This window comes from Pectinophora gossypiella, chromosome 3 (genome assembly GCF_024362695.1).
Source record: "Pectinophora gossypiella chromosome 3, ilPecGoss1.1, whole genome shotgun sequence".
Lineage (NCBI taxonomy): Eukaryota > Metazoa > Arthropoda > Insecta > Lepidoptera > Gelechiidae > Pectinophora > Pectinophora gossypiella.
In genome coordinates, this window is record NC_065406.1 from 8,640,764 (window position 1) to 8,653,430 (window position 12,667).

The 12,667-nt window shown below is 38.4% G+C and overlaps 2 protein-coding genes across 2 annotated transcripts in view; one reads left to right on the forward strand and one right to left on the reverse strand.

Moving 5' to 3' along the window:
- On the forward strand, positions 1 to 1,790 carry LOC126381984 (DNA replication complex GINS protein SLD5). The gene is made up of 2 exons (XM_050031633.1): positions 1 to 644; positions 780 to 1,790. The coding sequence occupies exons 1-2, from the start codon at positions 65 to 67 to the stop codon at positions 851 to 853; spliced, it is 654 nt and encodes a 217-aa protein (XP_049887590.1). The 5' UTR covers positions 1 to 64; the 3' UTR covers positions 854 to 1,790.
- Positions 1,374 to 12,667, reverse strand: part of LOC126381983 (ATP-binding cassette sub-family C member 4-like) — a 27,815-nt gene continuing 16,521 nt past the window's right edge. The window contains exons 11-25 of the mRNA XM_050031632.1: positions 10,422 to 10,589; positions 8,743 to 8,877; positions 7,991 to 8,078; positions 7,613 to 7,745; positions 7,061 to 7,348; positions 6,124 to 6,313; positions 5,532 to 5,668; positions 4,908 to 5,048; positions 4,455 to 4,558; positions 3,748 to 4,037; positions 3,544 to 3,666; positions 3,332 to 3,454; positions 2,922 to 3,082; positions 2,567 to 2,672; positions 1,374 to 2,220 (exon numbers count right to left, since the gene is read on the reverse strand). Of these exons, the coding sequence (XP_049887589.1) occupies positions 2,032 to 2,220; positions 2,567 to 2,672; positions 2,922 to 3,082; positions 3,332 to 3,454; positions 3,544 to 3,666; positions 3,748 to 4,037; positions 4,455 to 4,558; positions 4,908 to 5,048; positions 5,532 to 5,668; positions 6,124 to 6,313; positions 7,061 to 7,348; positions 7,613 to 7,745; positions 7,991 to 8,078; positions 8,743 to 8,877; positions 10,422 to 10,589 (2,376 nt within the window). The 3' untranslated portion in view covers positions 1,374 to 2,031. The remainder of the gene's footprint in view (positions 2,221 to 2,566; positions 2,673 to 2,921; positions 3,083 to 3,331; positions 3,455 to 3,543; positions 3,667 to 3,747; positions 4,038 to 4,454; positions 4,559 to 4,907; positions 5,049 to 5,531; positions 5,669 to 6,123; positions 6,314 to 7,060; positions 7,349 to 7,612; positions 7,746 to 7,990; positions 8,079 to 8,742; positions 8,878 to 10,421; positions 10,590 to 12,667) is intronic.

The window sequence follows — 12,667 nt, forward strand, 5'->3', positions numbered from 1 at the left end:
TTGAGAAACGGCTTGCGCGGACCTTTACTATAAAAACCCTGGATCCTGTATAAAACGCTAAAGAATGGATAATACAGAAGACTTTACGTTAAGTGACGAAGAAGAAGAAATTACAGCTGATACTGTACTGAAAACTTTACAAACCGCTTGGCAGAACGAACGATTAGCTCCAGAAATATTGCCGCATTGCAATGATATGGTGGAGTGCATGTTGGGTCAAATACAACACATGGAGCGAAACATCAACAAGTTACCGAAAACAGATCTTCGGGCCTGTATTCACAAAATGGAACTAAGTAGAATAAAGTTTATTATATGCAATTATTTAAAGATAAGACTAAATAAAATAGAAAAATATTGTATTCCAATAATTAATGAAGAGAAGCAACGGATAGAATCCGGTACGAACTATTTAACACCCGCCGAATATAAATATGCGCAAGAATATTTGCTGAACATGGAAAGTCACCTGAAGTCAGTAGTTCTGAATAAGGTTCCCAGTAACATGCAAGCATTTGATATGGGTAAAATGGCAGTGTATCCAAACTTACATAGCCATGTATTTTTAAAGGCTAAAGAGAGTGTGAATGGTGTAGTGCTCGAGGATCTTTATGGTGACCAGGATGAGGAAATAGACTTGGAAGGTTTGTTCATACAAAACTAATTATGTAATTTTATCAATTGTGGGAAGTTGTCTTTTAACTATTCTGCCTTTCTCAGACTTTATTCTGAGTTTTATCAAAAATTTCTATATAAATAAATTGTATTATTTCTTTCAGAGGGTTCACAACACATCCTTCAGTACAAACCCATCGCTGATTTAGTGAAGAATGGAAAAGTACATCTAATTTGAAAACAATTCTGTGAAAATGAGTTCAGAAAGGTAAGTATGCAAATAATTTGGAACCAGATTTGGATGAAATAAACTATTTGTGGTTAACGTGGCATACTATATGATATAAACTTAAGATATATTTAAAAAAAATCTGTATTTTGTATTGTATTGTTGGTTACATTATTTTTTGTCTAAATCTTGTAAATTCAAGAGTTCAAATGAATGAAATAGACAGTTAAACTTTAGATATATTGGTTTTATGAGAGAGAAGTTGTATTCATGGCCCAAGCCACTTTACTAACGAATGAGGTATGGAGCATACTTAAGGATTTTTTCTGGAATAACATAGCGATGTTACTCCATGAACAATGAGATTCATATTGTGTTATCCATTATATATATTCAAGTGGCAAATTGTTTGAAATAATATTATCTATAAGCCCATATGGGCTTGGTGATGTGTGGGTACTTACCCCAATTGGGATGTGTGTTAGATCATATGAGATTTACTGACTAATAGTCAAATAAAATATACCAGTTACACAGTCAATAAATATTAATGTATTTCTTTTACTTAAATACAATACACATGTATAATATTATTGTAACAATTACAATCTCAAATTAAGTATATAAGGCATCACTTTTACAGATTTAAGTCTTGTATTTTATTGTACATATTTTTCGTTACCTTTCTGCATTTCCATTGTATAACTTGGAATGCTTATTAATAAACATAATAAAATGCATTTCTATCATAAGTACATAAAGGTTCATTCAATAAAAAGTAAGTACAAATAGGCATTGTTGTAATAAGTTGAATAAGACCTGTGTGGGAAAATAATTTATCCAGTCATTGAGAACATATTTGTGACTACAGTATTTGGTCCTTATTAAAGCACTTGTCATTCATAATGCAATTCATTCAATCTAATTAAAACTAAAGTGGATACATTGTCTTTGTTTCCTTCACTAGTTTAATTGTAATATGAAATGGTAATTACTCATTTTACATAATTGGCTAGTTGCTAACACTGACACTTATTATATAATAAAAAGTCTCGTTCAGAATACAATGTATTTTTAAATCAAAGATTCCGTCATGGGAGACTTGCCCAATAGTATAACTGGACGAATTTAAGCTGTAGCTACTAAATATAGCTTCTCAGGACATTACATACTATACTGTCTTCGGTTTATAGTACTGGCTGATCGTCTGCGTCGACGTAGCGTATGTGTTGCGCATGCGCTTTGCTAGCGAGGTCTCGTAAGCTCTGCTCAGCTGCAGGGCCCAACTGTTTCACCATGCCATTGAAGTGGCCTTCGTTATTCTGCAACAACTCATGTGGATGTCCACATTCCACTATTTGTCCTGCCTCCATCACCTGGGACAAAGGAACGGTGTTAAAAAATTGGAACAACATTACACAAAACAATTACACATTGTAATGGAGGTAAGCTACGACACTGGTCGTTGCTACAGTCACGCCACCTTTCGTACGTCAACACAACTGCTAATAGTCTGTAGACTGATCGTAGTTGAACCAGGAAAAAAAACATTACACAAAACATAACATCACTACTGTATCCCCTAAGGAGAAGGCAGGGGTGTATAGTATATATTATATACCCACTCTATGCCAGCTATGTCAAAATTGTACATTGTAAAGGGGTTGTAAAGTGTTAAATTATTGATTGTGACTGTGGAATAAGAACATGTGTTTAACTTACAACAACTCGATCAGCATCTGCTACAGTATGCAATCGATGAGCCACAGTGATTACTGTGCAGTTCGCGAAGTATTTCCTAATGGATTTCTGAATGAGGGCATCCGTGCTGTGAAAGTAAAATATTTTCCTCTATAATAAAAATCAATATAGAATCAATGGCCCTAAATTTGAACATCCGCACGAGCACCGGCTCATTGTTTCTTCGGATTGCTTTTCTTCTCAAAATGATAAAACATGGAGTGAGCTTATTCAACAAAACGCTAAACAACAGATGGCAAAAAACTATAGGTTTTATTGTCCCAAGAATTGAACACGATTATCAGATTATCGATTATCAGATCAATGAAATACTCACTTGGGATCAACATTCGCCGTGGCTTCGTCCAGAACAATCAACTTGTTACGCGCTAGCGCCGCTCGCGCGAGGCACAGCAGCTGTCTCTGTCCCGCGCTGAAGTTGGATCCACCAGCCGCCACCTCCGCTGACAGGGACGTCGCGACTTGCTTCAGCTCCACCTTAAAACAAATTGATATATTGCGATGATCACTGGTAATAGTAGGTGGATGCGAACATTGTTCATCGTTCTTCAAGAAGTGCATCGAAAGTACCGAAGGGGGGAAATCGTCGAATCCGTTTCGATATCTCAAGGAAATCAGTCTTATAGTTTCAACTCAATTCTTCTTTTCTATCATGTAGGTTGTGAGGCGAATGACCAACCCCATCAATCCTGGTGTCAGGATTAAATGCAATGAAGTCAAAGTTACCTGTTCTAGTGCTCTCCAGATGTCTGCATCAGTATATTTGTCGAATGGATCCATATTGTAGCGTAAACTGGCAGAGAACAAAACTGGTTCTTGTGGAATGATCGATATTTTGGATCGGAGTTCCTGTAAAGTCAAATGAACCGTTAGCAAAGTATTATGCGATTAATTATTAAGCAACTTATTTTCATAAGTTGTTCCACTGAGAAAAGTACCTTGAGGCCGATCTTTCCAGTGTCCACATCATCAATGTAAACGTGTCCGTCAATTGGCGCCAATCTGAAGAGTGCTGATATTAGTGACGATTTGCCCGCTCCTGTTCGCCCGACAATACCGACCTTTGAACAATATTGAGAAATATAGTATCCCTGTACAAAGTTTAAAGCTAGTCTATTGGAAAAGCATTGTCGAACACTTACTTTCCAGCCGCTTTCAATGACAATATTTAAGTTTTTGAGGACCGGTTCTGCTTCTAGGTCATATCTCAGGAAGAGATCTTTAAACACCAGTCGTGCTCGCTGTGGCCAACCGGCGGGTGGTAAAGGCCCGTCTGTTTTCTCTTGCGGTAACGAAGTAAACTGTTGCACGCGTTCCACGCTTGTCATCTGAGAAACGACCTCTGTTGCTTGGCGAATACCATGTTGTACCATATTTACTAAGATCAAGCCTTGACTTAAAGCTAAACCGACATTGCCTGACCGGGTCGAACCTGTAAGATGAAATTGAGATAAAATAAGTAGGTTGTTTCGGCCTCCGTGGTCCAGTGCTTGAGCGTTAGGCTCACGATCCGGAGGTCCTGGGTTCGAATCCCGGTGGGGACATATCACAAAAATGACTTTGTGATCCCTAGTCTGGTTAGGATATTATAGGCTGATCACCTGATTATCCGAAAGTAAGACGATCCGTGCTTCGGAAGGCACGTTAAGCCGTTGGTTCCGGTTACGTACGTAGTCGTTACATGAGTCATGTCAGGGGCCTTTGGCGGCTCAATAGTAACCCTGACACCAGGGTTGATGAGGTTGGTAATCCACCTTACAACCCACACGATAGAAGAGAAGTAGGTTTGCTTCGTACATTTAAAGTGCACGTAATAATTTTATATTCAATTCTAGTTTAATTCACTCACCATTATCTAGAAACAAGAACGTGTATGCCACAACAATGATGTACGACGCACAAATCAAACTTAGCCAGATTCCGAAGGCAGTATTCGTAACCATTGTCAAATACCTGAAAAATAGAGATGAAACATGTTAGATTCAGAGACGAAAAATTGTGGGATAATGAAATAACTCGGGATATTTTTAAATGTCTTTACTCCTTCTATTTTACACACACCTTATATTAAAACCAAATCCTCTCACCCGACCGACATCGCACCAAAGACTCCCCTTTCTTACTTTTTAAAACTGCCTTACGTCCCATTCATTGACCATCCTCCTTTCATACATAACCTCCTAAGACCGAGTGTTCTTTATAAATCGAAACCCCATTGTTTAACTATTATGTCTGGAAATCTCGGTCTTAAGAGGATAATTGTAAATCAACAAGCAATTAAAGGGCATGGAAAGAATGTTACCATGCAGCTGTGTGGACGTCCTGTTTGTCATCGAACTGCACTCGGAGCAGGTGCTGCGCTCCGCAAGCTCGCACCGTCGACAGACCGGCCATGGTGGCCGACACGTGAGAAAACACCGGGCTGCGCGTCACACCTTCCACTCTGCAATACATTACAGAGTTGTTTAGGTACTAAAATAGCAAATATTAACTTAAAATAGTCTGTTTTAACGGATTGCAATTGCTATCTTCTTCTTACCGTGTGGGTTTAAGTGGTTGGTATTCCACCTCACAACCCTGGTGTCAGGGTTATTACTGAGCCGCCAAAGGCCCTTGACATGGTTCATGTAACATCAGTAAGTAGTAACCGGGACCAACGGCTTGACGTGCATTCCGAAGCACGGATCATCTTACTTTCGGAAAATCAGGTGATCAGCCTGTAATGTCCTAACCAAACTAGGGATCACAAAGTGTTTTTTAGATTGCATACCGAAATTATAGCAGAATTATGTATTTGAAATGTCCTTCTTATTACTTACGAGTATTATTGTAAGTAGCCACGTGAAATAAAATATTCGAAAATACAAAATGAAGAGGGTGTTCGTTGTTGCCTTAATAGATGAACCAGACATTTGATGAAAGTTACCTTTTGATAGCTTGTGCGGTATTGAGGTAGACGGTAGTCCAGAAATACATGAGGATCCCACATACGGCGGTGGTCAGTAACATGTATGGGCTGACTATAGCCACCATCACCAATATACCGAGCATCACCATGGTTACCTGTAGGAATACAAAGAAATTAAATTGTATACCCACAAATCCACGCAAATGGTATGTAATTCTGTCACAATACGATACTACTATTACATACATACATAAACAGCCTATATACGTCCAACTGCTGGGCACAGGCTTCAACCGGAGGGGGTATGGAGCATACTCCACCACGCTGCTCCAATGCGGGTTTGTGGAGGTGTTTTTACGGCTAATAGCCGGGACCAACGGCTTAACGTGCCCTCCGAAGCACGGAATCATCTTACTTTTTCGGACAATCAGGTGATTCAAGCCTGAAAAGTCCTTACCAAACAAAGGAGTCTCACAAAGTGATTTCGACAATGTCCCCATCGGGAATCGAATCCGGATTCCAGATCGTGAGCGTAACGCTCTAACCATTAGACCACGGAGGCTGTTGTTTGTACTTCTATTACACATAGTGTAAAATTTTAGATATGTACCTGGATAGAATCTAAATACATTCGGGGTAACACTTCGTCGACGACGCCCATGTCCTTGGAAAACCGGTTGAGGATACGACCCGAGGAATTGGTGTCAAAGAACCGCATGGTCGCTGAGAGAATATTGCTGAACATCTGGTTGTGCATCCGGATAGAACTTCTCATGCATACCCACAGAAACAAAATGGACCTGTGTAAGAAGAGAAAATATGAACAAGAATTCAATATTAATACGCTAGTTAAATCCTATACAAAAATCACTTAAAAACTACGTAATAAATGTATGTCCTAGAAATGGTTTACATCAAATGGGGTAGTACTTTTTAACATGTTTAATGTGATGTGATAAAGTGGTTACCACAAATCCAAGTTTCCTACCTCGAAAGGCCACCGGATCATTGTATAGAAATCTACTTAAAAGTGTACATTGAAACTTTTGTCGTAAAATAAGTGCTTAGTAGAAAACTGAAAAAAGTCCAGAAATTTTACAATTTTCCTCATTTCACACAGGTAGCACATTTCTATTAGATTTACAGTACCCTAAGAGGTCCAAACATCATAATTTACCAAATACGGATTTTTTTTGTAAAATTTGACTGGGCTTCTATTATAAAATTTCTTAAATTTTAGACAAAATGTATATTGTATGTATTTAACTATTGTAGATTGATTCATCCCTTACAGCATGTTTACCATTGTAAGTACCTACTTACAACGGTAAGTTAGGGTAATCACCTGATTACCCTAACTCAAGATCTGTCAAGATAGTATACTACCATTTCACTACCGCAATTTGAGTCATCCCTGATATTACATCTCTTTTTCGTTATAGATAGCTCCCAAACTCAAGATAGTTTAAGATGTTAATCCAATCCAGTAAGCAACGTCAAATTTATCGCTGGAATGATATAAACTTTGCAAAGTCATCTGATCTCACCTGCCAGTAGTGAGCACAATACATCCGAATATTCCGAGAGCCCAGATGTATATGTAGAATGAATGATCTACATGTTCGTGTGGCGCTATATCTTGCATTGTGAGGGCTGTCTTCACCAGCATTCCTATTATAGTGTGATTAGGCTTGATAGTCGTACTGTTTTCCAATTCTGGAGCTATAGTGGTAAAATCTGGTAACAACGGTTCAGTGGTGCTGTTAAAATCACTGGTTTCATTTCCACTGGTTGTGTTGGCCATCTTCCTGTAACCAGCTTCTACTTTATTCATCCTGGAAAAATAACGTTTTGTTATGCTCTATAAGCTTGATTTGTCGTTTAAGAGGTTGAGCGTGTTCGACTTGCATTCTGTTTGTTAGTAATTTATACACTGGCCGGTAATGTAAATAGAAATGCCATTTGATTCTATGTGAATCGGTCTTAGCAAATAAAACAATATAGGCGGACGTGCGACTTTTAATAAATAGGAAATAGTCACTTATTTACCTATTTATAATAGAGCACAGAAGGAAAGCTTTCAAAATTATTGTACTAACCAGTAGGTGAGCCACAGGTCTCCGAGTGACGTGACGACTTGCGCCAGAATTATGCCAAACAGGGTGAACAATAGTAAACACCAACCGCCGCCGGCGCGAAAGTAGTTCTTGTACACTGAGCTTGAGACGCGTCCTGAAACGAAACAGAGTTCTAGTCTCGAAATTGGTACCAACCACGCTTCTCACCATCAAACATAGGGCAATAAGATACGTGTCACCCGCTTCAACAAAAGAACACCACATCGAAGCAATTCATCTAGAAAAGCAATATTGCAATTTGACATAAAAGTAAATGCGCAATGCAAACAAATGTCAAATAGCAATATTGCTTTTGTAGATGAATTGCTTCGATGGCCTTTTTAACCCCCCTGTACGTACCTTTTGACATAAGCTCTTCAGTCTCCTGGGGTTCTTCTTGTTCATCTACGTTTGTACCATCTTGAATCGTGGTAGTACTTGCATGAGACTGGAATTGAAAAAGTATATTGAGAGATTAGATTCGATCATCAAACCTTTCCGTTTACTGAAGACGAATTAAGCAATGTCTGCGAGAGCTTTCGATACTTTGTGGTCAACATATTATAAGGTCTTTTGGTTACGCATATGTATTGTGTACATAGAACGGATAAAGTTAGGATTTATGTTGACATAGATAGGTATTTACTTTTAGATAAATAACACGAAATCTGTTTATCGCATGTAAAGTGTCTTCCCAGTGTCTAGATATCAGTAAGTGACACATTGTAGCAATGATTTGATAAGATAATCTTGAATGAGTGTACTGTGTGAGCACGAGTCATTTCACTCTATGTCACACCCTTCCACTCCCAGAATTTCTTGGATTTGGAATGACCCGCTTTGTTTGGCAAAACACATCGTATTTTCAGAACGTTCCCACCATGGTATAAGAAAGCTCGAAAGTGACAGCTAACATTTCAAGGTTAGCTCAGCTGACGCCATCCCACCCTGCGTTGCCATTTCGTAAAAAAGAAATTACCCACGACCAATGTTTTGGTCTTTTTATACCATGGTTCCGACTATATACCGATAGGCATTCGTAACGAATTTAAAGATTTATTCAAATAAAAAATATTTTGTCACTATTCGTGTAATCTGTAAGTCCTGTATACCTGTATAGATATTGTTCGTTGTCGCATGAAGTTCTTTTCGCTGACCGGCTGCTCAGCTTCCTCTTCTTCCATCAGCTCTTCAAACAGCGGCGAACGCGATACTTCGTCAAAGTTACCTTGTGATTCTATTTCACCCTGGATAAAATAATATTAATATTTGCATCATTTATTTACCAAACGGTTCAATATTACCACCTTTAACTATTGACTTTCGTCTCCCTAGCATTATAACGTTTTTCACAGGGTCCGCTATTTAACTATTGACTTTTGGTAATTTAATACAGAATAGTCATGTAGCATTAGTACTCAACTTCTTATGGATCACGTATTTTTCATATAAAAGACATCAACGATATTTTTTTGTGTTCAATGATTAAAACTAGATATTAAAGTATGTACCAAAACAAAGGCTTTAGATTAAAAAATGTTACGTTATCGTCTTCAAGTCAGCCAAATATATCTTTTAAAACTTACTCAAAACCAGTGATTATTAGCTAAAGTAAATCTCTTCGTACTAGGCTTATCATTAGCCGCAGTTGTAAAAGCTATAATTGTATAAAGTGGAACAAATTTAATAATAAACAAACATTCGTATTTGCATAAAAGATAATCCGTGGCGCTCAGTTATCTATGTGCATTGATATCAACTGAGCAAACACGCATATAATTGTTCAACTTATGGAAAGACATTTCAAATAAACCTAGAATAACTTCGTAAACGATCTTTATTGCACATCTACACATGTGATATGATAGGTGGATGTGCAATAGTCCTTTGTATTGTACGTATATCTATGTTTTCAAAAAGGTTTTGACTTGAGTTTTTCGTCGTTTTGAATTCTAAGTCATGCCGGTCTGAGCTAATATACTTACGTAAATGTTATAGTTGGATTCCACTTGAGTTACAGAGTTTGGTCTCTTTCAAAATTATATATTAAAAAAAACACTAACAAAGGAAAATAGAACCAAGGGTGGAGTTGTACGGTCACGAGTATTAATATGTAATATACACTTTGATACCATGTCATGTCATATTAACTTTTTCGACAAATTAAACCGTAAGTCTCATTAAATGTCAAATATGATAGTGCGACAGGGTTCTAAAGTGGGTACATGACTGTACATCATTCGCCTGTCCTTATCTCATTCCAAGTGAGGTTGGCTTGGCACACTACGAGTGGACTTGTAGGTAAATTTCACTAAAAGTGTAGACTAGATGATACTAGATTTCTTCCAGGCAGCCTTATCTACTTAGTTAAAATACATAATGTCGGGTTCTTACCGCGTTATTATCAGGGATATGAGACTCCCGATATTTCAACAGAGTTGCAAGTGCCATGATCACTTGACGACCTCTTAAATCTCAAACAATGTATAACCTTACTTAGTTTGTAACATTCTCGAGGACATCGTCTACAGCCGATGTTCCGATGCCAAGTATCTTTATGAATAACAGATCTGTGTTCCGTGTTCCTGAAACTGTTAAGTTTGGGAGGATACACAGTGACATATAGAAGAGGCTAAGATTGTCTGGAAGACATGTGTCTTCAAATCAGACAAAGCAGATGTCTGCTTCAGCGATAACGACGCCTGTTATGTCTTTATGTATTTTGTTTTATTGTGTAATACTTGTGTCTTTTCTGCTCAATAAAGTATAATGTATTGAGGTAGGTACTTACGTTGTTAAGAATGATGATTTTGTCCGCGGCTTTGAGGTGATGGAGCTGGTGAGTGACGAGCACTCGTGTGGCGTGTCGAAGCAGGCCGCTGACGCACTCGCTCACCAGGTGCTTGCCAACGTGCGTGTCCACGGCCGACAGCGGGTCGTCCAGCAGGTATATGTCCGCCTGTCATTTGTATACGTTTATTTATGACACTCAGAAAAAGTAGCGTAAAAGGAAGCTAGTGGACCCGCACAGTTACTCCTCAGGCCCCGAAACTTTGTAGCACGATAAAGTATCGTGATGAGAAATTACTCAGTACAATATAATGAGGAATTTATACTGTAGAGTTGAGAATTTGACGTTCAGGTCTTTTACATAAAAAAAAACGGGTCGTTTTCTACACTAGAGGGACATACAATAGCTGTATTATTTTACTTAGAGCCACCGAGAAAACGACAGTTTGAAAATATATAACTTGTCCGTCTGCGATGTCTGTCATACTTGATGTCCGTCTCTGGAAGTGCCATGCGAAGGATGTAATATACGATCCCGACGACCCGATTACTCTAGACATAGAGGCGACCAATCAGCTCGCGACACCAAACACTTCAGAACCCCGATACCGACCCCGCCGGCGGGGTCGACGATTTCCCTCATTCAGCGCTTATCGCTGTCGACCCACTAGGGTCGATTAATTCTTTCAAATATTTTTCCTCAGACGACGCTCTGTGCCGAGGTTCGCGCCCAACTGGGCACCCTCAGGCCTGTTGTTTTAAATTTTGTACCGGGTGAGAGCCCTCAGCGCTCCCCATTTGTCCGGCCAAGTAGTTAATACCATCTGCGACAAAACTACAAAAGTCACGACGAAAAAAAGGAAATGGCATGCTTAAACCGCCGACCTATTTCTTTTAGCTTTTACGTGTTTGACGCAAATATTTAATTGTGTAGGTACTTTATTATCGATAGATAAATATTGAATGTGTACTTTTGTCCAAGGACGTCTCTTTTTCATTAAAAGATAGTGCTCGACGAGAGGGGAGATACCGAAATATTAGGGTCACTACTAACGGTTTTACTGTAAGCTCTACATGTTGCCAGATGGTTGATAACGATAATACAATACTTTATTCTGCGATGATACAAATCTGTGATGATGGTGTATTCTATCAATATACTTATACCTTCTTATGTCTTAGTAAAGATTTAATTTTGTCAATACATAACACAAGCTCACGACTATATCCCAATGGGTAGTCAGAGGTACATCCATCCCAAGATGAACTAAGTACCCACAGCTTACCGAGCTTTTTGTTAGATCTCCGTGATAGGTAAGCCGTATCGCCGTCTATAATAGTCGAGTCTCGAATAACTCATTCGGACAAGTTCGTAATCGGGGTTGTTATGTCTTTCATTGGCCTTATATGTCTGTTTCAGACGATTTATGACGTCATTGCCCCGAAGAAATGCACTTTCTTTCATGGCTGTGCAAGCCAATCCTAGAGCGGCAAACTCTACCGCACACTCTGCAGGAGAAGTCTCCAACTTGTCGTCGCTTTGATGGCGTTTCATTCTCCTGCTCGCCAGTGTGTCAAACCAGTTATACCAAAAAGTATAGAATTATCATTTTTCTTTGCTATCTGACTTTTGATACTTACACATCATTGTGCCATTTGACTTTCCATTAGGTACATTACACGGCATATAAGGCCATGTAAATGACATTCACAACATCTTTATTACGTACTACTTGTGTGTCCTGATAATATATTAAGGTCAAGTACGAATGGGCAATAAATAAGAAAAAAATAGTATAATAATATAGTTTACTTGTTATCATTAATTAGCACGCTTTTTCTACTAGCAAATTGCTTCGGTCACCATTCGATAAATTTATTGTTGAAAGATATTTTGTAGAGAAACTAGGTGTATCCAAGGTTAACATATATATTGGTATCATCAACTTATATGTAACTTAATTTGGCAGGACTAAAACTAGTTCTTATTCTTTCTTGCATTTATTGTAAGTAAAGGACGGGGCTAAAATTAGGTTAAGTTTGCGTCCGCCTAAGGGAGTGTTAAACGTGTAAGTGTTAAATATACAGATAAGGCTGCGTACGCTAGAATCAATAACTTTGCAGTTTCCTTACGATATCAATGCCCGTGGCAAGTTGTACTTTACTTTAATGATAGAGTTCAAACATCCGAACTTATTTCGAAATAGGCAATGCCCCTAGTTTTTACGTTGAAATAATTAAATTATT

Coding starts and splice junctions, on each gene's coding strand:
- LOC126381984 (XM_050031633.1), top strand. CDS start 65: ATGGATAATACAGAAGACTTTACGTTAAGTGACGAAGAAGAAGAAATT. Junction 645..779: donor TGAGGAAATAGACTTGGAAG/GTTTGTTCATAC, acceptor TATTTCTTTCAG/AGGGTTCACAACACATCCTT.